The sequence below is a fragment of the Eleutherodactylus coqui genome, chromosome 5 (assembly GCF_035609145.1).
Source record: "Eleutherodactylus coqui strain aEleCoq1 chromosome 5, aEleCoq1.hap1, whole genome shotgun sequence".
NCBI lineage: Eukaryota > Metazoa > Chordata > Amphibia > Anura > Eleutherodactylidae > Eleutherodactylus > Eleutherodactylus coqui.
Window position 1 is genome coordinate 159,691,042 of NC_089841.1, and position 27,209 is coordinate 159,718,250.

General features: G+C 43.5%; 2 protein-coding genes across 6 annotated transcripts in view; one reads left to right on the top strand and one right to left on the bottom strand.

Moving 5' to 3' along the window:
• Window positions 1–6,901, bottom strand: part of PI4KA (phosphatidylinositol 4-kinase alpha) — a 93,428-nt gene extending 86,527 nt beyond the window's left edge. For both annotated transcript variants that reach the window (XM_066603520.1, XM_066603519.1), the window contains exon 1: window positions 6,752–6,901. In XM_066603520.1, coding sequence (XP_066459617.1) covers window positions 6,752–6,856 — 105 coding nt within the window. In that variant the 5' untranslated portion in view covers window positions 6,857–6,901. The remainder of the gene's footprint in view (window positions 1–6,751) is intronic.
• Window positions 6,902–7,133: 232 nt separating this feature from the next.
• On the top strand, window positions 7,134–26,730 carry SNAP29 (synaptosome associated protein 29). Of its 4 annotated transcripts, none has more exons than XM_066603524.1 (6): window positions 7,134–7,157; window positions 7,285–7,536; window positions 18,372–18,565; window positions 20,313–20,398; window positions 22,381–22,473; window positions 23,895–26,730. In XM_066603524.1, the coding sequence occupies exons 2-6, from the start codon at window positions 7,297–7,299 to the stop codon at window positions 24,053–24,055; spliced, it is 774 nt and encodes a 257-aa protein (XP_066459621.1). In that variant the 5' UTR covers window positions 7,134–7,157; window positions 7,285–7,296; the 3' UTR covers window positions 24,056–26,730. The 4 variants fall into 4 exon arrangements, with proteins under 4 accessions (XP_066459621.1, XP_066459619.1, XP_066459620.1 ...); XM_066603522.1 differs by having other exon boundaries at window positions 7,146–7,207; XM_066603523.1 differs by having other exon boundaries at window positions 7,146–7,169.
• The last annotated feature ends 479 nt before the right edge of the window (window positions 26,731–27,209 follow it).

A 27,209-nucleotide genomic window follows, 5' to 3' on the forward strand; every position in this document is an offset into this window, starting at 1 on the left:
CCAGAACAATCTGAAAGGAGGACGCATGGGAATTTGTGCAAGTTCTATGGCACCTGGATGAGTGCATATAAAAGGACGCTTTGGTGCATAACTTAATAATTAAAGGGGTTTTCCCATGACTTAACATTGCTTTATAGACACTGTGTCCTTCCTGGTTGCTACTGACCAGGACATGTGACTGCTGCAGCCAATCATTGGCCACAGCATTGACCTTCTATTGTCAGTGATTGGCTACAGCAGTCACATGTCATGGTCAGCAGCAACCAGGAAGGACACAGTGGCTAGAAAGCAATTTTAAGTTGTGGGAAAACCCCCTTTAAGTTAACAATAAAGCAAGTGGTCCAAGGGTGACGGCGCTAGATCTTCACATTATCTCTCATACTGAGGTTTCATTTGCACCACCAGAACTTATGTTCCTAGCTACCTAGGGATAATCAAAATAGTGTGCATAGGCCAAAAAAATAAAAATCACTTTTATGAGAGAGTTTTGATACCTGATGTACATATATCAAACATTTTGGACTTTTATATAAATACAGTCGGTCACATCTAACATAACTAATGAACAAAATATAAAACACGGATCATGGAAAATTAAAAAATACTGTTTGATTGCCTCTGTTAGGTGACAAAGTACAGTTTGCATCTGCAGAGTAGGATAGGATTAGGAGGCCCTGCTTGGCTAAAACCATGCAGACAACTCCGCTATAAGCTTGCAGGCACTGCGGACCTTGGTAAGCAGATTACGTTCCAAGTGGAATGCTGCAGTCCTTCACACCCAAAGCCAACGCCGACTCACCTGAACATTCGCTCACCTGGTGCATCGCCCTGTGTCTATAGGGCAGTGACCAGCTGACCAATGGGCAACTTTCACAAAAATAAAAATAAACTCATCATTGTGGGCAGCATATCTCCTATGTAAATGGGGACTGTGCTGCCAACAACAATGAAGGTGTATGGGGGACGAATAATTGTATTAACCATCATTCAACCCCTATACAGTCCGATTCGGCCTGTGTGTAGACCTATAGGAGCTCATACCACGCTGTATAAAAACACTCAGTTCCAGTTCTACGTGTTCCTGTTCTACCTAGAAGAAAATAGTGTAGTCTATGTCGAAAAACAAGATTCTCATCAAGAGGTAGAAGTCCTACAAGTATCATAGTTCTATTTCAGGCACTTGACACAACTTGTCTTCACTTACTGCTTTATTCAGGTGAATTACATTCTAATGAGATGAGGGCAAAGTCAGGGCACGCTCGTCAGCGTATCACATCTCATACCTGGAAGGGTTTTATATCCATCAACCGCTACAGAGGGGAACATTGTGCAGCCGGCAGGTGGATTATATAACGGGAAGCCGAGAGACTCAGCAAGACAACAGTGAATAGTATTCTTTGGGGAAACCCAATGCACGGAGATATGCATTTAAACACCTCATAAAACCTCAATGGCAGATTCATTGCTTTAATCATACATCCAATAGTGTTCACATTCTAATACAGAAACTGTTTCCAGTATGTTGAGTATCTTGCTCACTTGGCCGCTTCTTCATCTTCTATATACACCTTGGCAGAACATGCGGCACACACGCTCCATACAACTCCTCCCTCCCATGGCAGTCAACGGGGGAGAATCAATTGGGGATGGTAGTCTCCCATTATAGTGACTGGTCCTTTGGATAGGTGATAAAGGTTGATATAGTGCAACCTCACCATAAGACCACCACCTTCAGGAGACTCCTTTCCCATAAACACTAAGTTTTAACCCTTTCCAATCCACTGTCTGACATCTTCCTACATTCTGATTGAAGCTTGTACAGCTCCAATGTCGGAAGACGTCTGACAGGGTATTCTTACCGTCTATTGCCAGCCACTCTGCTATCGGAGCCTCTCTGGCGCGCGCGCACACACACATGCACAGGCTTTAGCCAGCAGATGGCACCGTTGTATAACAGCAGAAAGAGAAAGCCTTTTAGGAAACCCTGAATCCAAAATTGAATTGGAAAGGGTTAAACTAACTGATTTGCAATTAAATCACAATCTATTTATAGTGGCCCCCTTAAAAAGCACCACCTCTTATTCTGGCCAATGACCCTCCACCCTTTTGAACAGGTCTTTTTAGTTGGCACCTGCTCTGAAGACCACATGAGCCAATGGCCAATTAAAAGGGATCTGTCAGCCCCTATGAAAACCCATAGACTAAAGTTATGGGCTCATAGGAGCTGAAGTGCTTACATTGCTCGTTATAAAAAGTTTTGTGCTTATAATGGAGAGGACTAGTCTCGTCATTATGAGTGTGTGGCTATGTAGACTGCGAGATGCTGCCACAGTAGCTTTGTGAGCGGACAGTTGGGGAACCGTGGGGGAGGCAAGTTTGAGTGCCACATTCTCGGACTCAGCTGTTATGAGCTCATAACTTTAGTTTATGAGGCTCATGGTTGATGACAGATTCCCTTTAATTGGCCCCTTCTATGCATATCCTATGAAAGAAAATGCAGCAATGGACAGGAGGCCACCAGAGGAGGCAGGGGCCACGCTTTGAATCTCTCTTGCTGCCTCTGGGTTTTCATTTTTAACAAGGAGGAAAAAAAGTTAGGAAACTACAGAACAAACCTTGGCACAGAAACATGGAGAAAAATGAGGAAGACATTTCCCAACATATACAAGAAGAAGGGGGTGAAAGTAAGAAAGTCAAAAATAAAGAAGAGAGAAAAGAGTTAGAGGATCTCTGCAGAAATAGATTTTGGATTGACTCTGGAAGAATCCAGTAAAAGATCTCTATAGCTCACAGACTGCTAAAATTCTAGCCAATACCACCGCATTTTATCAAATTTATTGTATGTCTCATGGAGAGAAGACAGTCAATTTTCCATATTAAAAAAATTATAATAATCGAAGGAGGCTCTTCTTCCACGGCCTCGATTACATGCCCAAACCACCAGCAATCGCTTGAAAACTGAAAGGGACATTTCAAATACTGAAGAAGGAAGAAGTTTGACCAGGTTCCACAGTGAGACTTGAGACTTTACAAATCACTTGCTGTACGTTTGCACAGAAGGGGGATAAGACTCTGCAAGACCAGAAGGTATGAAGAAGAGAGGCCTCAGCATCTCCTCTCCAGCATGACTGACAGGGGGGTATGGAGATGAGAGGGAACTCTAGACCAGTGTTCCCCAACTCCAGTCCTCAGGGACCCCCAACAGGTCATGTTTTCAGGATTTCCTCAGTATTGCACAGGTGATGTAATTATTGCTGGTGCCTCAGACATTGCCATAGGTGTTCTTACTATAGGAGATCCTGAAACATGACCTGTTGGTGGTCCCTGAGGACTGGAGTTGGGGAACACTGCTCTAGACCAGAGAGAAAGCAGCTTAAACCCAGCATCTTTAAAGCTGGAACAGATAGAAGATTTGTACATTAAGACATATCTTTTGTCTCTGATCTTCTGACTGTAGAAGATACAACATAGAGGGCTGATCAGCAGGTACATCGGTGATTAGGTATGTTAGGCAAGAACCCACACGAAGATCCTCAAAGGGGGACTTGTGGGGACAGTGGCTTTAGGCAGCAATGTAGAAATGAAATGGAGCAACTGATATCCTCTCCAGACTGCAGAGGAGTTCAGCTCTGTAATGGACCAGAGCGTCTCTAAAGAGGGTTAATTTGTGCCTCTGACAAAGCAGGACACACCAGAGCAACCTGCAGAAGTCCACAGTAACATAGTTTGTAAGGCTTAAGAAAAAAAAGGAAGAACATACATTCAGTTCAGCCAATTATCCTACAATGTTGATCTAGAGGAAGGCAAAAAATCCCATGGGATAGAAACCACTTTTCCCTTATTTTAGGGAAAAAATTACTTCTGTGAAGTCAGCACCCCATCTTTCAAAAAAGTTAAATTTTTTTCAAAAGTTCTGGATGCACCCCAAACAGTTCTAGAGTTCCCTATTAATTTTAAAAAAATAGTTCTAGCGAATTAAGCAAAAAAAAAAAAAATCAACAAACGTATCTCGGGGTGCCAACTTCAAAAAATGATATCACTAAATCAGCGAGAACTTTGTAAATATGCATTAAGAGTTTTCTTCAGAACTCTTGAGGTGCTACCCAGAACTCTTATAAAATCGCAGTATTTCCCCAAAAATTATTTGCACATACTAACTTTGAAATTTTTCGATCCGGCATCTGAAATTCAGCGAGAACTTTGTAAATATGGGTTACATACAGTTCTCACCTACCCACCTCCTATCTGTGCCCAGTGCATTGGGCTCACCTCTGCAGGCTGTGACCATGCCCACATAGTGCTCTCTATAGGTGATGACAGATTCTCTGAAATGAGTCCTGAGCGCATATTTAGGATTTCAGCCGCAGTTCAGTAGCGCTGCTGATTAGAGCCACCTGATTGGCTCTTCGGCACCACGTGACTACACAGCGTGCACACGGATTGCCTTCAGCAGCCGTGCACTACACACTACAGTTAAGCAGCACGGGGTTAGGTTTAGGGTTAGGTTTAGGGTTACCTAAACCTAACCCTAAACCCTAACCCCAACCCCTAACCCCGTGCTGCTTAAGTGTAGTGTGTAGTGCACGTCTGCTTAACTGTAGTGTGTAGTGCATGGCTGCTGAAGGCAATCCGCGTGCACGCTGTGTAGTCAAGTGTTGCTGAAGAGCCAATCAGGTGGCTCTAATCAGCAGCGCTGCTTAAAGGGGTTGTCTCGCGCCGAAACGTTTTTTTTTCCAGAGGCCCCCCGTTCGGCGCAGGACAACCCCAATGGATGTGTTAAAAAAAAAATACATATTACTTACCCGAATCCCCGCTCTGCGAAGTCTTCCTTTTTCCTACTTCTTCCTTCACCAAGATGGCCGCCGGGATCTTCACCCACGATGCACCGCGGGGCCTTTCCCATGGTGCACCGTGGGCTCTGTGTGGTCCAGTGCCGATTCCAGCCTCCTGATTGGCTGGAATCGGCACACGTGACGGGGCGGAGCTACGAGGACCAGCTCTCCGGCATGAGCGGCCCCATTCACCAGGGAGAAGACCGCACAGCGCAAGCGCGTCTAAAAACGCCAGAAGACAGCGAAATTAGACGGATCCATGGCGACGGGGACGCTAGCAACGGAGCAGGTAAGTGAATAACTTCTGTATGGCTCATATTTAATGCACGATGTACATTACAAAGTGCATTAATATGGCCATACAGAAGTGTATAACCCCACTTGCTGCCGCGAGACAACCCCTTTAAGTGCGGCTGAAATCCCAAATATGCGTCCTGGGCAGTCTTCAGTACTAACCCTATGGACAGCACGTGGTTACACATCCATATAGCAGGTTGTACCGACACCCTACCTACACTGAAGTCTATAAATCTATGCGGTGAGCACCTTCATAGAAATTTCTGCAAGAGCTTTACCAACACGGACAGTCCTCCACAACTTGGCACTCTGTATTGCGGACACGCACAGCACTGATTTTTTTTTAACTCCTGCTTTTCCTGCGTCATTGCCTGGTGATGACGCGGAATCTGTGACCTTTCCGCAATGTCAATTGCAGAAGGGCCGCGGATCGGACGGCTTCCATTGACTTCAATGGAAGCTGTCCGTGCAGAATCCGCGCAAAAATGGAGCATGCTGCAATTTCTCATCGGCGAGCGGAGACCGCAATTGGTTTTCTGCTAGTGTGGCGCAGAATGTTAAGGCAGAAGAATGTAGTCATAAGCTCTCGCTCACGAGCTGAAGGTTGCGAGTTCAGGTAGCCGGCTCAAGGTTGACTCAGCCTTCCATCCTTCTGAGGTCGGTAAAATGAGCACCCAGCTTGGTGGGGGGTAATAAATGAATATTACTGGAATAACCCTTTATCACCTGGATAGGCGATAACTGATCGGTCACACCCCAACAATCACCAAAAGGGGGGGGATCCTATGATCCCCACGATTGAATGAAGCAGTAGCCTGTAGGCGAGTATCCGGTGATTAAGACTTGATGTTACAGAATACTCATTTAAAGAGGCATTCCCATCTTGTCTTACTACTGCCATCGGTGCGGCCCGGAGACATGCCCCCGTGGCACGGAGACGGGAAAACATCGTTAATGGGTAGATTTACACTCAAACCCCATTTTACAGTTCATATCATTACACAGCATTTACAGCATAACAACTATGGAACTAAATTGCATTACTGCTCTGAAGATGAATCCTGTACTACAAGCTGCATTTACAGTCCTATGTGCTTCAGAGCTGCCATCTCCCAGCAATCATTGCAGGTTCATTATCTATAAAGCACTGCCATTACACAGTAATCTGATGGAGGATCACTCGCTATACCTCAGGGGTCCTTGCCGTGTTCCGGCTGTACGAGGGTCCCAGCACTAGACTTTTTCCTCTACTGGCTTGGTCCCCCATAATTGTACCTATGCGCAGTAAGGCGGCGCACCCCGCAGAGCGATTGTTATGGGCGGATTTCCTCTTTGGAACTATAACTTTAGAATGATCATTATGATCTGCATCGCAGCCAATCATAATGGTATCAGAACCCTCCGCCTATAAGTAAACGCTGCTGTGTGTAATCCATGGAATGAATGGCGCCCCCCAGTGACAGTTGGCGACAGCCAGCCTGGGTGCGGCAAATAAGGGGTGAGCGCCCCCTTCCTCCATATTATCGCACAGCACCTCCCCCCTGGGGCTAATCTGCCCGGGGATTCCTCCCCAGTAACTTCCCGCTGCGCCCCCAGTGGCTCCCCACAGCGCCGCGCCTCACCTTCTCCAAGGCCGCCGGTCTCTGCACTGCCAGGGAGCGGGCAAGGGACAGCACGGTGTTAAAATAAAACCCCCGGGAGCTACTGCTGCCCCCCTTGGCCGCCATGTTCCTCCCGGAGCCGTCAGCTGACGTCAGCGCTCAACATGACCAGGTCACATGACCGTCAAAGAAGAAGCAGACGAAGGCGACGGCCCTGGTTACCATGGCAACTCGCCTTGGAACCGATTGTAGAAGCTACTTCCGGTATCCAGACCAAAACATACACTAAGCAGAGGTGTATTGTACAACAATAACCGATAGAGGGCGCCATGAATTGTCAGCAGCTACAGTATTATCCTCGCTTTAGCGGAGCGCCGTGAGGGCGGAAGTAGGAGTGTGGTGACGTTGGCAAGAGGGCGGAAGTGAGGTAAGGAGTCAGGTGAGCGGCCGGGGTCGGTGTTGTAGGGTTGTTTACCGGTAAGATGAATGTCCTCCTGTGTAATGCTGTCTGTAGTGTTGCTCCTTCTAATGTCTGATGGTGCCTTCTTCCTCAGTGCAGAGTCATCATGTCTAGGAACTACAACCCCTTTGATGAAGACGAAGATGATGACTTCAAGCCTGTCAAGTGGAACAATGAGGAGGACCCCTACGAGTCCCCGGCGGATAGGAGAAGGCGGGAGGAGGCGGACAGGCAGAGGTCTCTGCAGCAAGAGGTGATGAGGAAGGCGCAGTCCACGGTGGACAGCAGCAACCGATCCGTGGCCATGATCTACGAGTCCGAGAAAGTTGGGGTGGAAACAGCAGAGGTGAGTGACCTAACGGGGTGCCCCCTCGCCTTATGCCTTGCTGTGAGAACGTTGGGCTACCTAAGGTGCAGCGCCGCACACCCCTGGAGCGACCAGGCAGAGCAGCGGGCGCCCCGTGATGCCGCGCCATCTACTCCAGCGGGACATCAGAGCTGGTCGCAGGAGCTCCTAGCAGTAAGGTACACAGCGACTCTGCTCACGATTCGTTGTACGGCCACAGATGGCATCATCGCCCTACTACATCACATTGTAATCCACGTGAATGCTGCAGCCTACAACTGCAAGGACTCCAGACCCGATGGGTGTCTTGTAACTGTCAGGTCCACCGCACTCACTCCCATTAGGATGCAGTGTAACTAGGCTGCGGTGTGACCTTTGGTCGCGTGATGTGTGTCAGGTAAGGTCGCCGTGTAGCCCTAGTCTAAAGGTCCTTTTAGACGAGCGTTATTATGTCCCCTATGGGGAGATGGGCGGATGATCAGCGAGCATTAAATTAAATGACCCAGTCTGTCAAAGAATGATTGTTTGCTTGTTCTACGGCTGATCAATCATCCTTGTATACAACCTGACCATTGACCAAGGACCGTGTAAAAGGACCTTTAGAACCGCAGTAGAAGTTGTTCTACGAAGTTTTTGCAGGAATGTTTCTGAAGGAGAAAACTTTTAAATAGTAAGCCCCTATTTTGCTCTATACTATATCTTCATCTTATGGACTATTAGCCACAGTCCACTGGGGAGGATTAGTCATTCACTCACTAAGGGGCCATAAATGAACTTTGACCCGACAATACTTTGTTTTCTCTTTTATTTGTTAATGATGTGACCATCATTAGGTAGACCAGAGCTCCGCATGCATATCCAATAGAATTATCTGCAAATGTCCAATCCGGATGAAGGTTCAGTGATGTCTACAAAACCCACTAATGTGACATAAGGCTGGCCAATTACTTCAATTAATCACCATTTAGTTAATGCATTCTAACTTTCAGCAGAATAATGAAAATCAATATTAGCGATACCCCATGTGGGGGCACAGCCTTCTGAAAAGGTTCACGCTGACTTTTCTGCAGGACCGGGGGGATCTGAAGACGCTCCCGGACTCCTCATCACCTAAATTATAAGCACCATAACTTAGTTTATAGTGCTTATAGTCGGCGACAGGCTGCCTTTAAAGGGTTGCTGTATATACAATTTTCTAGTGAAAAAAAAGGCATCTTCGTATTTTTAGGTTGTTTAGAGAAGACATTGAAAGAAATCGAGGTTTTAACTTTAGACCAAATCACTTTTCCCTAATGTGACACTGTTCAAAGTTCTCATTTATGCCACAATTCATGTGGCCGATTCTTGAGATCCTTGTGTATGTATAACACGCATTTGTTACATCTCCCAAAACCCTTTCTTTTGATCAGAACAGATTGTAAGAAGCGGTGCAGGGAAGTCTACAAAACTGTACACTAGTTTAGCCTTCTGTGCACTTTGGGAATGCATTTGCTCAGTTCCACAAGAGTGATCCAGGAAGGTGACTCTTATCAAAAATGCCATTCCACCCTACCCCCCAACACAAGAGTTCACATTGCAGGTGTTTTCCAACACCAGAGCCTTGAGATCACCTTCTCACCTCGCCATTGATATTCTTAGAGTTTCTTTTTTATACAAATGCTGAAAGTTTCAGAGCCACTGCTGTATGACGGGTGCAGCACACCTGAACACCAGCCGGGAGAAGATCTTTAAAGTGTAACTGTACATTCAAAAAACTTTTGACATGCTAAAAGTCGGTATTAGTGTATCTTGACGTTAGGGATAATTCTGTTGTTAGGCTTATATGATTACTAGTAAATGCTTCCATGTTACACCTGTAACATGGAAGCATTGAGAGTTAGTAATGTAAGCCTAACAGGACAATTATCCCTAAGCCTAACCGACCATGGCAGGCAAAAAACACTGCAGCGCGGGGAGGCTGGGAGAGTTACTGCGGCAGCGGGGAGGACAGCAGTAGGCGCCTGGGTATAGTCATACCATAGTAAGCTTCCAGGACCTGCAGGGCACCCATCTCGGCAGCCAATCAGGTTCAGGGGGTGTCACCGGACTGTCACTGCTCTCTCCAGCTCTACTACATGGTGGCGTCAAGATACACTAATACCCTAAAAGTTTTCATTGGTAGGGGTCTAGGTGCTGAGATTCTGCTAGCTAGCTGAAGACAGGCTCATAAACTTGCTATTGAGCTGGCCTTTAGCTAGCAATCAGAGACAAAGAAAGTTCTGAGATGTCTTATGACTTGTCAAAAGTGTTTTTGAAAGTACAGTTGTAACAGGATTTACAGTTCCGACAGTCATCAACCCGTGATATATGACACCCAGAGGCAGACTGCAGGGTCTACTTATTTCCATCTCTCCAGCTCCTGCACTCGTGCAAATTGGAACTCGAATCGCACCCTGCGCGGCTTAGCACACTCCAATACATTTCGCTGCCACCACTGACTGTTTCTGACAGGTAGGTCAGCCAGCTCGGTTTCCACCAGCCAATAGACAATTAACACACTTTGGGATTATGGATTGCGTAAAGGGAACCTATCACGTTTCTACAGCACCATAAGCTAAGTTATCGTGCTATAAGGGGACGTAACAGGGAGCTAGCCAATGTGTTTTTTGTTAATATTCACCTGGTCCAGCTCTGTCGCCCTCCAAAGATCACGTGGTGTTGAAAAATCTGACTTTTCAGAGTCCTGTGCGCCTCTTCTCCCATAGACTTCTACTATAGGATTGTACGGCACTCTGAAAAGAGTCCGATTGTCCAGTCCCAAGCGATCTTCGGAGGGCGACAGACCTGAATCATGGGAGCTGGTGAGTATAAAAATACATCACCCGGCCCCCTGTCACATCCCCTAACAGCGTCATAACTTTGTTTATGGTGCTATGGGGATGTGAGTGGTTCCATTTAAAGAATCACTATCTCGCACGGTTCTTCACCACAGATATCGGTGTTTGGTTTGTCATCAGCTGTTAGAGGACATTCCATAGTGTGGATCTCCTTCAGTTACCTTTTATGAGCCCCCAAATATGCATAATGGACATTCAGCAGTATGAGATATCTGGGTCACACCTGCTATGAAACCTATTCGGGTGCAGTCCCATTATGCCATGTACCGCACCAAGGGACCTACCTTTTACACGGACCAACAATCGTGAATGAGCATTCGTTAGAATACTCGTTTATCCAGTCGTTGCACTACGTAACAGGGCAGGGATCCGCCAATGAACGAGCAAACACTTGTTTGTTGGCTAATTGCGTCTTTTGTGCAGCCAGAAAATTTGTCCCATTATCCACATCACATATCACTACTTGAGCAGGAAATTTACTACCAACAGCAATGACAAAACAGTGGGACATTGCTGCGGATGGGCAGTGTGTCAGCAGCATCTGGTTCTGCATTGTGGGATCATCTGACCCAGTTTTACTAGAAATGTTTCCATTCAGCTGAGTAAAAGTTCTAACCAATTGGTAGAAGAAATGGATTCTAGGATATTTCAGGCATTTGATTTTAGTATTTTAGCCGACCATTCAGGGTGTTGTCACTGCAGCCAGTTTTCCTTTTTTTTCTGCTGTTTTTGCTGACTTCAGTATTAAAGCGAGTTCTCAGAAAAAGTAAAAAGTTGACTACATTTTGTTCTTCCTGCCTTTCTTGGAATGATTGCTAACATGGTAAGTTGAGTAAGTGCCGTCTTGCATGGAAGCTCCTTGTGCAACATATATACATACAGAATCTGCAGTAGATAAAGGGGGTATATGCTGTCACCTTATGACACAATCACTTGGTTAGCTTTCTTAAACTCTACATTGTTGCACAGAAGAAGATGTAAGTCCCTGTTTACACGTCCAGTGAAGGACGGTGCTGTATGTTATCAATACTTAATGTATAACTTTTCCATTCATCATCATCAAGAACACTGTTAATATTCTGAAAACCTATTTTTTAATTTCAACTGATTTTATTGAAAAAGATAAGCAAATTATTGCGTGCTGATCAGCTAGAAAATTCCCCTCGCAGGGGGTGCAATAATGTCTTTCATACTAAAAACAAAACATCTAAACAATTAACTTCCACACAGGGCCCCGTTTACAGGAAATCTAATAGATATTTCTGTTGCTCTCTTTTAGGCCTAGTGCCCACGGCCGTGACGGGCTCTGCAAGCGGAATTCTGCAGCGGAGTCCGTCACAGCGCCCCCCACCCCCCCAAAGACCCCATACTCGCCTCCGGATCCGCTGCCCCGCATCCCGTGCCGGTGCGCATGTGCAGTCCAGCGCATGATGCGCCGGCAGTGTCATGTGACGCGCCCACAGCACCGCATCACGCGCCGGCCAGGTCATATGACACGGGCGTCGGTGGACGGGGAAGCGTTTTCACGCTATTTTCCGCTGTGCTACAGCGGAAGATAGCGTGACGGACGGCTTCTATTGACTGCAATGGAAGCCATCCGCACTTATGCTCGCGGCAAATAGAACAGCCGCGGGTAATTTCACAGGGAGGAATTCCATGGTGGAATTCCGCACCGTGAGCATTGCGCTATTAGGTTCAATAGAATATAATAGAATAAATATAATAGCTGCAGGGCAACGCCGTGGATTTCCGCCGCGTGATAGGCTGCGGGGCCCGTGGGAATTAGGCCTTAGTTCTTCTTTCTGTCTGTTTGAGGGGAATGTGAAACCTAGATTAGGACTAGTAAAACTATGAAAGACGGTAGGGGGAACTAGGTCAGGACTTCAGTACCCGACATATGTCCCGTCTTAAACATTCCTTCTGCTTCTTGTTTTCTATCCCATATTGAGTACTCTGGGCAATCCAGGTATAGCCAGGGAAAACCATGGCTACCAAGTTTTTAGCAATAACGCCATTTTGTCTTCTCTCATGGCCAACCATTTTTCGTATAGCATCATTCTGGAAACCCTAGCTACAATCGGGTCAATGAGAAGAGTGGGTGAGAAGCATTGAGAGGCAATGTATATTCTAGCAGCCATACAGATGAACTGCGAGAGTTTATCCTGTTGATTATTGAACCCCGTTGGTTTGTAGGTCAGGAGACAAGGGGATGGAGAGAGGGCGAAAGGTTTGCCTAGGGCTCTGGACATGAGGTTGGTTACCTGCCTCCAGAGAGACCTCACCACCGGGTATGTCCACCACCGAGCGTCCCCAGGGAGTTACAGCCTCAGAAACAATTTGGTGAAGTACTTGGGGAGTATTTGTGGATTATTGGGGGAAACCAAATATGTTCTATGAAGTATTTTTAATAATTCGGCAAGAGTTAACTGATGGCTGGCTTTTGATATGAAAGTGCAGCAGTGTTGCCATCGAGGTAGGGAGAGGGAGATATTTAGATCTGATTCCCAGCATAGCATAAATGGGAGTTTATTACCCAGTGCCGGCTGATTCATATCGGTATATGGGGAGGATATCACACCGGGCTGAAGGACGGACCATATACATAGTCTCTCAAAGCCAGTGGGTTTTGCCTTGGGGTTGTTGTTGTTTATTAGGGATCGAATGAAGATATATATTTGTAACAGTTCTAACCAGAGATGTCCTGGGATGGAGTTATTGTCTATGAGTTGTTGTGGCGCGAGGAGTCTGCCATGTGGCATGTAATGGTAGAGTAAAGTTAGGCCTCTATTTCGCCACCATAGGAGGCTGGTTTCTTGGGAACTTAATGTAAACGCTTGCTTGGGGATAACGGATAGCAGAGGGGGAAAATTTGACATCAGTGAGAACTTGAATCGACATCTCCTCCAGATGCGATAGAGATGGTATAGGGAAGCCCTTAGGCCAGCGGACTGAAAACCTATTTTTAATTATGTTGGGGCGCATTTATTACTGATGTTGGGTCAGATTTCTAGTGTAAGTTGCACCACTTTTGGCACAAATCAGTTTAGGCAAATGTACTATTGATTTGTGCCAAAAGTACAGATGTTACACCTCACTCCACTTTTCAAAAGTGTCTAGAAAAGTGGGCATGGCTCGCCGCTAGGTCAGAATTTAGAGACATTTATGATATGTGACTTTTTTTTTTTAAATCGCTAAATTTGTAGAAGCCCTGCTGCTGTGGCTGGGTGGTATACAAAGTGACTTCAGAGCTCTACAAAAATGTAAAAATATGACAAATGTATTAATATCATGTGACATTTGTTAATTTTGTCATATTTTACCATGGAAAAGAGAGGGAAAAGCTGCCAAATAACTGGCAACAAGAAATTCCCTGATGATAAATATATATAATCTATCCCAGCTAAGGATTAGCTACAAAGTATTCAATATAGGAAATCATCCTTTTGCTAAATGTAACCGCACCAAGGATGTCTGGGAGGCAGAGCGTCAGTTCCCCCTCCATCTCTGACCAAAACTGTAATTAAGGTTGGCTTCAAGGGTGTAAGCGCACATTTGTGCAATGGGCATTGTGTCTTTATGTGCGCCTGCGCTTTTATTGAGTGCACATGTTGTGCGTATTTGTGCATGCAATGGACAATTAAGTTAAATTAGTTTAATATGTGCTTTGTTCATGCACAATACACGTGAAAATAGAACATGTTTTTTTTGCGAGAATGAAATGTGAGCACATAATACGCTCATGTGAATGAATTTATGGAAATCAATTGGATCTATTCACTGCGTATTGCGTACACAATATGCTGCGCAAATGCGTTTGTGTGAATAAGCCCTTAGGGGTACTTTCCTTTCCATTGTACCTGTGGACAACAAGACAAGCGATGTACTGAAAGATCTCCAGCAGGAGCTGACCATTAACGAGCCCGGACGTCTGGAAGCAACAGACCGCACCCTAGGCCGCAATCCAGGAGACATTACATTGAGTGCTGCTAGAGCGCTGTGTCACAAAAACCTGACATAGCAACTCATCACACCAGGTTAGCAAGCCCAAGGAAATTGGCAGCAAGGTCCAGTATGCAAACCATGGCTCCTTCCTCTCTTGTCTCGGGTATGGGGCTCCTTCTGGGTAATGCTGGGATCCTGCTGGTGAAGTGCGGCATTGGTCCTGCATGGCTGGGGTGGTAGTCCACACTATGGACAGTACAGCTGTTCACATCCCGTAGGCAGCACTTCACTCTACATTAGTGCATCAGAGGTACTCCAAGAGCTATTCTAAATAACTAACCTTATCAACATCTCCAGCTCTCTTTTATATTGCTCTTCATATCTTTCAGTCTCCACTGGGAGGCAGCGTAGCCATATTCTCTACACCTTGCAATATTTTCCGCCTTCTTTAACATTGCTTTTTTTTTTCTCATCACCTAAAGTGACTGTTTGCACAGTAAATTCCATCTTTTTTGGAGATGCAGACATAGTTTTGAACCCTCTGGGCTCAATTGTACTGCACTCGCCTAAATACACCTTCTTCTGCAATGCTTCAGATCCAAGTCTTTATCTGATGCCCTGCCTTATACAACTTAAGTCTCTCTCAATACAGCTGTTATTGACCTACTACTACATAACTTTGCAAGATCACCTTTTTAATCCCTTTCAACAAGCTAGCAGCGGCTTAATTCTACCTATATATTTCGCTGCACAGGGTCAAGGATGAATTCTTCAACAAAACTGCGCACCATGCAGAAGTTCATAACATTAATAAATCACAGTTGGGTACTCCGAAAAACTGGAATCTGCCAAAACCTAACAAAAGGGGCTAAAAGATATCATATGATAACAACCGGATCCCAAAGAAAGTAAAGACCTGTCTCTACCTGGCCTTTTGTCTCCTATAAAACCTCCTCCTGCAATGAACACAGTGACCTACCAAGCAGCCGCAGTAGCACAAGAAGTAACAAGGTTGCTACTTTCTCTGTCCTGCTTCACACAAGTGGACCGGTCCGGCCAGCGACCCTGTGTACCTGTTTCCACTGTATTGAGAATGACCGCTGCGGCTGTGATTTTTCTTCCGCTTGCGGAATACATTTGTATCCACGAGTGTGAAGGAAAAGCAAAAATGCATGCCTTTGAATGCTTGCATTTTACCGCAGATCTCCCGCACGGACAGCAATGTCGGAATACGTAATCCAGATCCACCCATGTGAGCTTGGCCTAACTTTGGTAGAGAATTGGATGAGATCCAGATGTTTATCAGTACTGCTTTATTCCAAATCACAAATAAGACATAAAAGATAGCTGAATTGGAGTGCCGGGAAGAACAGATTTAGACCAGTCCATTAACCAATGCTTGACCACTACCAGATCACTTCAAGACAAACCTGAAGACTTGGAAAACCGTGAAAGGCAAAACAACCTTTGTTTTATCGGAATATTTGAAAGCATTTCAAACATTTCTCCAGACCTTCTCATCAAATATCTCACCACAGACTTGCCGCAGGTTCTCTACTTGGACCTGCCCCCTGATCCCTTGATTATCGAGAGGGCCCACCATATGGGTCTACGAAGAGCATGACATGACAACCAACCAAGACCTGTTACTGCCCGATATCACAACTGGACAATTCAAAAATAGGTCAAGAGTAGGTACTGCGAAAATATGGGCAAGTCCCAACTTGGATGGTCCACAATTATAAAATTCTGATCTTTCAAGATTTTTCCACATAAGTATCCTTGAAATGGAAAGCCTTCTAGCCAATTTGTTAATCACTCCATGAACGTAATGTGTGGTTTCAACTCTCGTACTCGGCAAGATTGAGAATAATGGAACAAGGAAGACCAAGTATTGTTGAAGACCCTGATTGTTTATCAGATATGAATGAGAAAGTCATCTCCATCCCGCCTCCTGTTCCCCAACACACTTCGTTCTAATTCACCTTCTCTCCCCTCTCCACCTATTATTTTTTCTACATTTTTTTGCCTAAGTGACTCCCAGGCATATATGTACTCACATAGCCAACGTTCTAAAGTTTGAAAGGCTCCAAGGTCTGATGATCAGATGATCTGGACCATGTTTGTTCTGTTTTGGTTATTTTTGCCGTCAAACATGTTGTTTCTGTAATGTTTTTCACGCGGTTGGGCCACCCACAACTATCGGCCACCCTTTGCTTGCTGGGATGAGTGCTTGACCGCTTAATAGTAGCACTTCCCTGCAAAGGTCTCTTATGTCAACTTTATAATTTTATCATCGTTGGCTTGTTCACTTATCGTTCCGTTTAAAGAGCACTCAGTCAGTCCCTCTCATTCACTTATACAGCGAATGTGAGAGACTGAACAATTCTCGTTTGAATGAGCCAACGATGTATCTGCTGGTCTAAATAGACTGCACGAAAATCATTCAAACGAATGACTGAACAATAATCGTTCAGTTTAAATGCAAGCTAAGAACTGAACAATGAATGAGAATCGTTTGGTTCTCATCCGTCGTTCAGTTTCAGCTGGCATAAAAATCATTGCTGGCTCGTTCACTTATCAGGCAGTTTAAACCCTGATCGTTCAGTGTTTCACATAGTAAAAGTCTAAACAGGCTGCCCGAGTGCGAACGAGCTAGTGATGATGTCAATAGCTCGGTTGCTCAGGCAAACGAGAATCATGAGATTCTCGTTCTGTCTAAAAGGGCCTTAGGCTAAGTTACATCAAAGTCAGAACCTTCGACTTTCGTCTTCATGACTTCTCTCAAGCTGCACTAGTTCTTTATAATGCACTACCCCAGACAATCATGTTATTCACATATACCCACAGTTTAAAGCATGCCCTAAAAACACATCTCTTTAGGAAGAGCTATCACATCCCCTAATCAAACTCTCCTCCATTTATCCCACTTCTACACTCAGAAACTGATCACAGTATCCCCCATACACAGTAATACACTTCATATCTGTGTAGATAGATAGATATTGGCTGGTGATCGGCTCACACAGTTTTATGTATACTAACCTATTTATTTAAAGGATGGATGGACCATTGTACAGTACAAGCACTTGTACCTCTTGTGTCACCCTTATTTCCTCATAGATTGTAATCTTTTGTGAGCAGCAGGGTTGTGCTTTATCAGTAAGCCAAATCTTACTCTAAGGCTTGCTGTCCACGGGCGAGTTGCCATTGTAAGATCTGCAGCGACAAATAGCCCGCGGACCTCGCATGACACGCATTCCATAAATATGGAAAGCGCAGCCCGACGTCCACGAGCGGAGAATCATAGCAATTCTCTGCTTGTGGGATTCAAATCGTGGTATGCTGCAATCCTCCTCATTGAGCCTGTCAGTGCTCTCCCTTCCTCCCCCGCAGCGGAATATCGCTAGCGATATTCTGTCATGGCCGTGGACAGGGGGCCTAACTCTTCAATTTCCGAGACTCTGACTCCTTCATATATGTTTTAGATGAATGGAACATATATTTATAGGACATTTCCAAACTTTACTAAACTTTACTAAATTCCTATGAAAGGAAATATGCAACAAATTCTTCATTTAATTAATTATAACATATAATTTTATAAATCTACTAACTTCACCAAAATGGGACTCCACAACTCCGACTCCACGGCCCAGGTGGGCAGGGCCCTCACTCCTCAAATGGTTTATTAGTTTAATATTCTATATATTATCTGATTTTGTCTGTTCGTATTCCCTTTGCTTTGTAAAATGCTGCAGAATATGCTGGTGCTATTTAAATAAAGATTATTTTTATTATTTTTCTATTCCCTACTTCTTGCTAACTTATTTGATTAGTTCTGATTCCTGAAAGTGTGTGTTCACTGTTGGGTCTTGTATTTATCCTCTGCTATTCAACAGCTGTACAGTATTGTAATACTAGTTTAAGCCACCACTATTCAGCCAGGTCAAGTGAACTAACATCAACATCACATAATGTATATTTACCCTTTGTATTTTTATATTTTTTTAACAGGAACTAATGCGGCAAGGAGAAGCTTTGAAGCGCACAGAAAAAATGGTGGACAAAATGGAACAAGACATGAAGACCAGTCAGCGGCACATCAACAGCATAAAGAGCATGTTCAGTGGTTTCACAAATTACTTTAAAGCCAAACCTGCAGAGACCCCACCGCAGAATGGAGCCTATGATTACACAGCTAGCAGCAAGTAAGCTGATGTATCTATTATACATATAATTTAATGATACTTCCCAAACCTAGTCTTTGAAAATCGTACGCGATCAGTTGTGGAGTGCGACTACTTTATCTAGTATTGCAGATACAGTAGTAATCGTAGGCTTTGTGTCATCACGCTACTAGTGCTAGAGTGTTGCGATGCTTGGCAGTACTGAGGGCAGCATACACCACTTAGATTTCCTCATGCTACCACTGTATAATGTGTATGCATGCATAGATTGCCCTTAAAGTTAGGAAATGCCTTAAAAACACTCATCTTTTTTTTGGGGGTTTTCTTCAACTAATTGTAGATGTACATTAACAGATACAAATAAACACTCTAGGTCAGTGGTTCCCAAACTATTTCAGGCATGGAGCCCTTTTTGAAGCAAAAGTTTCTTGTGGAGGGTGTGTTCAGAGGAGGCGTTAGGGGCGTGGCTTATCACAAAATATCATTATTATAAAAAGGACAAGGCCGTTTAAAATGAAAGAAAAAAGTGGTGGGAAGAGACTGGATGGGCTATTAATATACGTTGTTTTTAAAATGGGTCCCCCGTGGCCGCCCCGGTAGTGCTGGGGTTCCCCGTGGCCGCCCCGGTAGTGCTGGGGTTCCCCGTGGCCGCCCCGGTAGTGCTGGGGTCCCCCGTGGCCGCCCCGGTAGTGCTGGGGTCCCCCGTGGCCGCCCCGGTAGTGCTGGGGTCCCCCGTGGCCGCCCCGGTAGTGCGGGGGTCTCCCATTGCCACTATTCTCTTCAGAGAGAGAAATGGGTTAAATTACTTACTACACACAGCTTTCCCTGTCTCTGCTGCACTGCTAACCCCTTCCTCTCCCTGAAGCTAGAGGTTTAGCAGTGCGGATTACAATAGGGGTGATTGGGACAGCCGTGGGCCCCCTTGGATCTCGGGCCCGGGGCAGTCGCCCCAATCGCCCCTATTATAATCTGTCATTGGTCCCCCCTCCACTCACCGTTGTAGCAGTGTCGGAATAGTCTGTACTATATGGATAAACATCTAGGACCTGCGGTCAGCATAGCAGCATGGATCACGTGACTGGAGCTGGCTCATGTGATCTGCGTTGCTATGCTGACCGCAGGTCCTGCACATTCATTTCTTCAGTACAGGCTATTCCGACACCGCTACAGCGGTGAGTAGAGCAGGGACCTAGACCCTCCATCGAAGCCCCTCAAAATCACTCACGGAGCCCCAAACCCTGTGCTAGGTTGTTCAAGCATCTTATAGATTCCCTACAGTGATCTGTCTGTGTTGCAGAATCCTCTTAAAGGAGAAATGTCAGAAGGATAGAACCACTAATTTAGGACATATTTTAACTAACCACAGAAAAACAAGTCATGAGTTTTATCAGTCTCCAGAGTGCTCTCTATGTTAATTAAAAGTTCTGGTAAACTGATTGACCATAGGGTACTATGTGGCCACATCCACGACAGGACAGTGATTGGCTGCAGCAGTCACATGTCCTGGCCAGCAGCAACCAGGAAGGACAGAGTGGTTGTGAAGCAATTTTAAGCAATGCCTGGCACAAACCATGAACAGTCATGGCACAGTTTCTGGTAGAAAACTTTTTTTTTTTTTATTGCCACCTGGCCCTGCTTGGCCAGTTGCTTGAGTGATCCTTCCTGATTAGGGCACTGCTTCCAGAAAAATAGGGTAGCACAGATTGAAAAGACCAAATATTTTGTATGTATTATGATGTGCTTAAACTAAAACATCCTTTGTATTTAGATTACAGGGTGCCTTGTCCAACAGCAAAGAACATGAAGACAAGTATGAAGCCACACATCCAAACTTGTTGAAGCGAGACACTCTAGGTAAGAAAGGTATTAAAACCTATAATATAAGGTCAGCAACCAGGGCCTTGGGTAGTTATCCAGTCGTATCCATATCTAAACCTCGTGTGGCACAGTGTTAAGGCAGCAGATAAGCTCTTACTCACAACCTGAAGGTTGCAGGTTATCCCCATGTGGTTCAGGTAGTCGGCTCAAGGTTGACTCAGCTTTCCATCCTTCCGAGGTCGGTAAAATGTTGACTCGGGAACGCAATGGCAAACCACTCCACTAAAACAGTCTGCCTAGAAAATGTCACAATGTGACATTACCCAAGGAGTCAGTCATGACTCTGTGCTTGCACCAGGGGACTTTAACCATCCATATCTACAGGAAGCTATGTAGCTATTGGGATTGTATTGGTAGCAGTCCTACTAGGGCATTAGCTGTGGACCTGTTGGATGGTGCATCTTCTCAAGGCTAAAATCATGCTGATGGTAAAGCGAGTGCTGTCAGGATTTGATTTTTCAGTCAGCAACTCCAGAATCCTCTTAGGAAAGCATTGTTTTCAGTGGACTATGTGCACTCACTAGCCCTAAACTTACATTTCAGTGTAGGTTGTATATATTCTTCTCACTTCCTAAAGTAATTAAGTCTGTATGTTGTTGGTCTCACCTGTTTTTTGCAGTACATATTGCTGACATCCGGTTTAGTTTTGTATACTCATTAAACTGGGTTTGATTTTGCTGACCCTTAAGTTGCTAAAATTATTCCCTAGCTAAGGAAAACTATCCTAAACCGTGAACATCTCTGTGCTTGAATAGCTTAATAGTTGCATTTATTTTCCACTGTTACAAAATGTGGTGTTGTGAAGCACATAAAGAACAGTTCTACTATGTACATATAGCTTGAACTAGAATATTATTTACTTTTTCAGACCCAAAAGCAAATTTATATATCTAACATTTTGTCAAAACACAAAACATATATTCAGTCAGATGGTTTGTGGTTGGTTAGACATCTGCCCTTTCTCAGATGGTCTCAAGGTCACTCGGCTGTTAGAGTCTTTAGTCCAAACTTGACCTAAGCAATATCCACATTTAGATAATCTCTATTATAGCATGGGTGGTCTAGTGGTTCCCCGTTTATTTCCCATACTGCAGAAACATACTGGTAGGTTAGTTAAATTCCTTTTAAATTAGACCTAGCATTAATGTGTCAGGTTTAGGAAAGTGCATTGTTAACAGGGATTTCAATGATTCTTTGGAGGAGATTTCGCTCCTCGCACTCCCCCGCCCCTCCGCATTGACTTAACATAGTGGGCGTTCAATACTGAACAGCTGCTATTTACACTGAGTGATCAGCTCATCGTCCATCGTTTATGCAGATTACAATTTTCTGTTGTGGCCCCTGTAAAAGTGAGAGAGTAAAACGTAATTGCAAATTTGAAGAGCAGCATGTGATCAGCAGAAATCTGCTTTCCTTGTCCATCTATGTCTGTGGGACCGCTGCTATGACTGAAGTAAGGAAAAGTAAGTTCTGGTAGTACAGCCTATGCGAAAGCATATTCAAAGGATGCCCAACGTAGATCAGTACCTGAATCTCCTACAGACAACAGTGGATGACTTCCTGGATGATCTGCCCCATTCTTAGTGGAAGGAGGTCACTTTTGAGTACGCTTTTGCATAGTTTGCATTGTTATTTCAAAATGGGACCACCAGTATTGAGATCTAGTGCTGGATCAGTCTTTTTCACTACACCCTGTATAAATATAGGAAACAAATAGAAATGCTCAAACCCTACAGTTTTGTTGCTGCGGGAGTCTGATCCTGTTTTGTAAGAGTTAGATTGTTTCAATTTTTCTAACATGTTTTCCTTTTTGTACGAACACTTGCATTATAACAATAGGGTACAGTACACAATAGAACTACCTAAACCTAGCTCCTAGTTTATCCAGCTGTAATCAAGGTTTTTGTTACATTTTGCTTCCACAGTAGGCTCATGTACTTTTTTTCCCTTTTCTCTAGACACCAGCAGAGGATCGGGTGCAACAGGTTCTGAGTATCAACACAAAAACCCAGCTCTGAGAGACTACCACAAGAAAATTGACAATAATTTGGGTAAACATGTTTTTTGTAATTGTCCGTTCATAAGATCATTATACTGACCCGTGTAGCACAGAGTGCTAAGGCAGCAGAAATGCAGTCCTAAGCTGTCACTCACGTGGTGGTGGTGGTGGTGGTGGTAATAAAAAAAAAAAATATTACTTGAAAGCGCTGCGGAATAAGTTGGCGCTATACAAATAATATTTATACAGTAAGGCTGTAGTCAGTGGATACACACGTATTCTGGAAACTTTGAATAGTCAATCTATATAGTGGTCATGTGTCTATACAGCTAGACTTTAGGTCCTGAGTTATCAGCTGGCAAATTCTCCATTCTATGGATTATATTTTTTTTCCAAAAAACCCCACTAAAATACTGTTGGTTCTCCAGTGCTGTGTAAATATTTAACCTAGCATTTAAGATATTTTTTTTGTTTAAAATATGGGGGGTTCCTTACAAAAGCTATATGAATGTCAGTAAATAACATTTGGATTATACATCACATTACATTAAGCCTCTTTCACACGGTGTTTTTTTAAAGCATGTGAAAAATGCCCAAGCTTTTGGATCTTTTTTTCATGTTTTTGTTTTATTTAATATCCTTTTTGTACAGATATTTTTTTCTGTTCTGAGAAACCTGTAGAGAAAAACATAAACAATATAAACCTAGGGAATGCTGTATTTGGACAAAAATAACAGTGATACCAAAAAAACTATAAGGTTGTGTGTAAACCTCTTCATATTTTATTGTAGACTTTTTAAAGTTAGCAAAACTTGCAGTAGAGTCTCCAGTGCAAATACGAACAGAGCTTTTTACAAGGGATGATGAACGGGTCTGAGCATTCTCCCACCAAAACATTACCCAGAGTGAAGGTGCTGACAAACAAGCAACTTTATTGAGTGATTGCATCTCTATGCGCACCAGTAATCCTTGTCAGCAGTATATCTCCCCAATAAACAGAAGATATGCTACCGACAATTATGAGAGTTTATGGGTGGGACAAACAATCGTATTAATGATCATTTTCCCCCATACTATCTGCATCGGACTGAGTGAAGGTCATTTAAATGGTCGCTGCACTTTGATTACATTGACATCGTATTAGCAGAAGTTGTCTAAATAGTACAGTACTTCTGTATGCCTAGTTACGTGTGTGTGGTGGAGGAAGCAGAATCTCCCCCTGGCTTGGCAAGAACTGCAGAGGGAAAATCTGTTGAAAAATACAGTAATACAAGTCATATAATGGCCAGAAATATTGTAATTCCTCATGTAGACACATGTCAGCTTATTCTGAAAAGTCATGTGAAAGTGACCTGCATCCTAAAATTGTGTCGTGTAAAAGGACCCTTTTGAAAATCTTCAAACATTTTGTGGGAGAATAAAACCAGCTACTTCTTTGCAATTGGTCAGTGTAAACCCTTGTTTCTCTTACAGATGATATGTCTCATGGCTTGGGTCGGCTTAAAAATTTAGCACTTGGATTGCAGAATGAGATTGATGACCAGGATGAAGTAATTGGGCGCCTAACAGGAAAGGTGGATAACATGGACTTGAATATCAAGACTACAGACAAAAGGATCCGGGAAGAGCTGTGAAATGCTGCATATGTTTCTAACCACAACAGTCCTATTTTAAATCTTTCCAGCATTTTATAGATGAAACCATCACCTATTCCTCAAGTGTTATAGTGTTCCTCTTGGGAATTTCATATTTGCCTGTATTCCCGGGATAATAATACTACACATTACATGCAGTTCATGCAAATGTAGAATCTACAGTATATTCCCTTTATATGCAGATGGCTAACTAACACTTATGACTTCATACCTCTTAGATTTTCTGCAAATGGTATATCTACCTATTGATCACCATTTGCAGACATAATTCCCATAAAATGATGAATACTTTTATGAATACCTTGTATTTCTTATATTCTAATGATCTGAAGTTACAGCCTGTCTTATTGTCCATAGTCACATTCACAATTCTGCTGATTTGACATTGTAAGCCATCTCCAAGCTTGGCATCATACAAATCCTGAACAGTTAAGCTTAGGTCCTATAATGCAATGGGGTAGCGTTTGCTACATAAGATTATTGGCATTGCCTTATGTATGGAATACACTCCACTGATTATAAATCACAAGCGCTCTATATGGAAAGGAGACATTTCATTTTTGAAGCTTGCACAATTGTGAAATTATTACAGGCAGAGGCAGAACAAAATAAGTAATACAACATATTAACAAAGTTATTGCTACTGTATTTGCAAACTTTCTGCAACTATTCTGTGTGAACACGCCAATTTGATTTGCAATAACGAGCATTTTTAGTAGTAGCACTCTTCTATGGCTCGATTGTTGGATTTCCTGAACAATTGATTTTTAATCAGTGCTTAAAACTGTACTGTGAAACTTCTCCATACATTATTGGCTATCCCTGTATCTCCAAGGTGTTTTTTTTTTACATGTACTCATACTGTAAGCCTGTCATGCACTATTAGAAAATTTTCCTTTTCAGTTGTTAAAATCCTTTTTTATATAATTGCTGCTTACCAAATGTATTCAACCATCCTATGTAGTGTTATACCTGTTTATGTGATAGTCTTATGCAACTGCCAAAATTTAATTTTTCCCTCACTTACGAGGCTTTCTCTTAAATGAATGGTAACAGCTTGGTAAACCATGACCTAAACATAGGTTCATGAAGGCAATGTCCGAAATTACATTGAACCTGACTGATAAGCAAAGTGGATTCTGATGTAAATGGTTACTTAAATCATGAATAAGTGCCTAAGCCAATATGATGGTTTGTGCGTCAGCAATAAAGGAAGCCTATTTTAGATGCTACATTCTCATTACCCAATCAGCTGAGCGCCAGAGCCATTATTGTAATGTATGGAGCTCCTTTTGATGCTGGAAGTTAGCGTCATACAATGCACCGTTGCCCAGTGTGATACTGAGTCTTTTTAAAGTGAATAGGACTCGGACTGCAGTACCACATCAAGCCATTAAATATAGGAGTTTTCTGGGCTAAGATTTTGGTGACCTATCCTTAAAATGAGTCATTGGTGTTAGATCGGCAGGGTCCTACTCTCAGGATTCCCACCAATCAGCTGATTGAAGAGGTCGCTGAGCTGTGGTTCAGTGTAGCGACCTCTTCTTAGTTGTGTGATATCATGTTCATCAGTTACATGGACTAAGAGCAGCTTAATCCCATTCCAGTGAATGGAAGTGAGCTGTTAGACTATCCACAGTTGCTGTGAGATATGCAGTGCTGTTCCTGGTATGCTTTGCAAAGGGTGAAATATGCTGCAAATCTTCAAACCACACGATTTGGTGCAATTTGTGCAGCTCTGGATTCTGTGCAGATTGGTGGCTGTGTGAGCATACTCTTAAAGGGTTGTCCAACTGTTAAAAAAAACAACAAAAAAAGGGTTGACCATACAGTAAAATAACTAACAAAAAAGTCACCTGTCTTCTCTCCCTGGGAAACAGTGGAAGACCTCCTGTGGCACTTCACGCCTACACTGAAAGGGGGAGTCAGACAAAGGCTACAGCCAATCAGAGGCCGCAGCATCACCATTGCAAACTTTTGGCATCATGGCACCCAGAAAGTGAGCACTGATACCAGGAGAATGGGCAGGCATGCTGCAATCTCTCAGTGGCCGCAATGGTCACCTGACTTCTGCTATCTGTAGAGACCCAGAGCATTGCAGGAGTCATTTCGCTGTTTTTCGGCGGCTTCTTTTGTTATATCACAAGGCTAGCCTTTATTAAAAAAAATTAAGTTAGACAACCCCTTTAAAAGCCAGAGCTAATTTGGTTTCTTCCTTCAACCTAACTGAAATACATGTTTAGGCCTACATTGCCTCAATTACGTTTTCTTCCATGTTTCAAGAAAAACCTACAGTGCTGGCGATAAAAGAAAGATGAATTCCAGAAAATGGAGTATCCAGTCACCTGGAGCCAATGATCCCGGTCCTTACAAAGGCAAATATAGCTGGATTATATAAACGTATCTCATATGTAAATGATCAGCTGTGAGATGATGCAGATCATGCCATTCCAAAAGAAAGCTCTTGACACATCCAGAAAAAGTAATGTGTTGCCTTCCTATTAACATTGTCAGCAAAGTAATGAAACCAATGCGAAAGAGGGCATGCAGACAGAGGGTTTTTATTTATGTCTGCTTCCATGATTGGGGAGACAAAATATTAGACCTGTACTCTTAATATGTGATTTATGAAATATACACAAAACTTAACGATGTCTGATGTTTTCATATCTTATTTCTCCTTTTGTTTCTGTGAGAATGGTATGACTGTCTTGGGTTTCTGTTTGCTTTTGGCTGTACTCATGGTGAATAGTATAACACCTTTTTGTGAATGGGGAATATAAGAAAACCATTATGGTTTTTTTCCCTAATACAGGGAAAGAGTCTAAAAATAACATTTATTGATTCTATTAAAAAATATAAACTAGGCCGACAGACAAACGCAAAACAGACAACCTAAAAATACAAAAACTAAGCCAGGTTTCCACTTGTCCAATAAATGACCTTGAGTATGATAACTAGAATCTCCACACAGTCAACACACCTTGTATTTACAGTATAGCAAGGAGGGCAGGCTAGAGCCTGGACGCATGCACAATACTTAGTCTTATCCAAGAATACTAAATTGTGATCACCGATGAAATTGGGCATTTACATTGGATATGTATGCCACGACCAATCACGGCAACGGCTT

Coding starts and splice junctions, on each gene's coding strand:
- SNAP29 (XM_066603524.1), top strand. CDS start 7,297: ATGTCTAGGAACTACAACCCCTTTGATGAAGACGAAGATGATGACTTC. Junction 7,537..18,371: donor TTGGGGTGGAAACAGCAGAG/GTGAGTGACCTA, acceptor TTTTTTTAACAG/GAACTAATGCGGCAAGGAGA. Junction 18,566..20,312: donor GATTACACAGCTAGCAGCAA/GTAAGCTGATGT, acceptor CTTTGTATTTAG/ATTACAGGGTGCCTTGTCCA.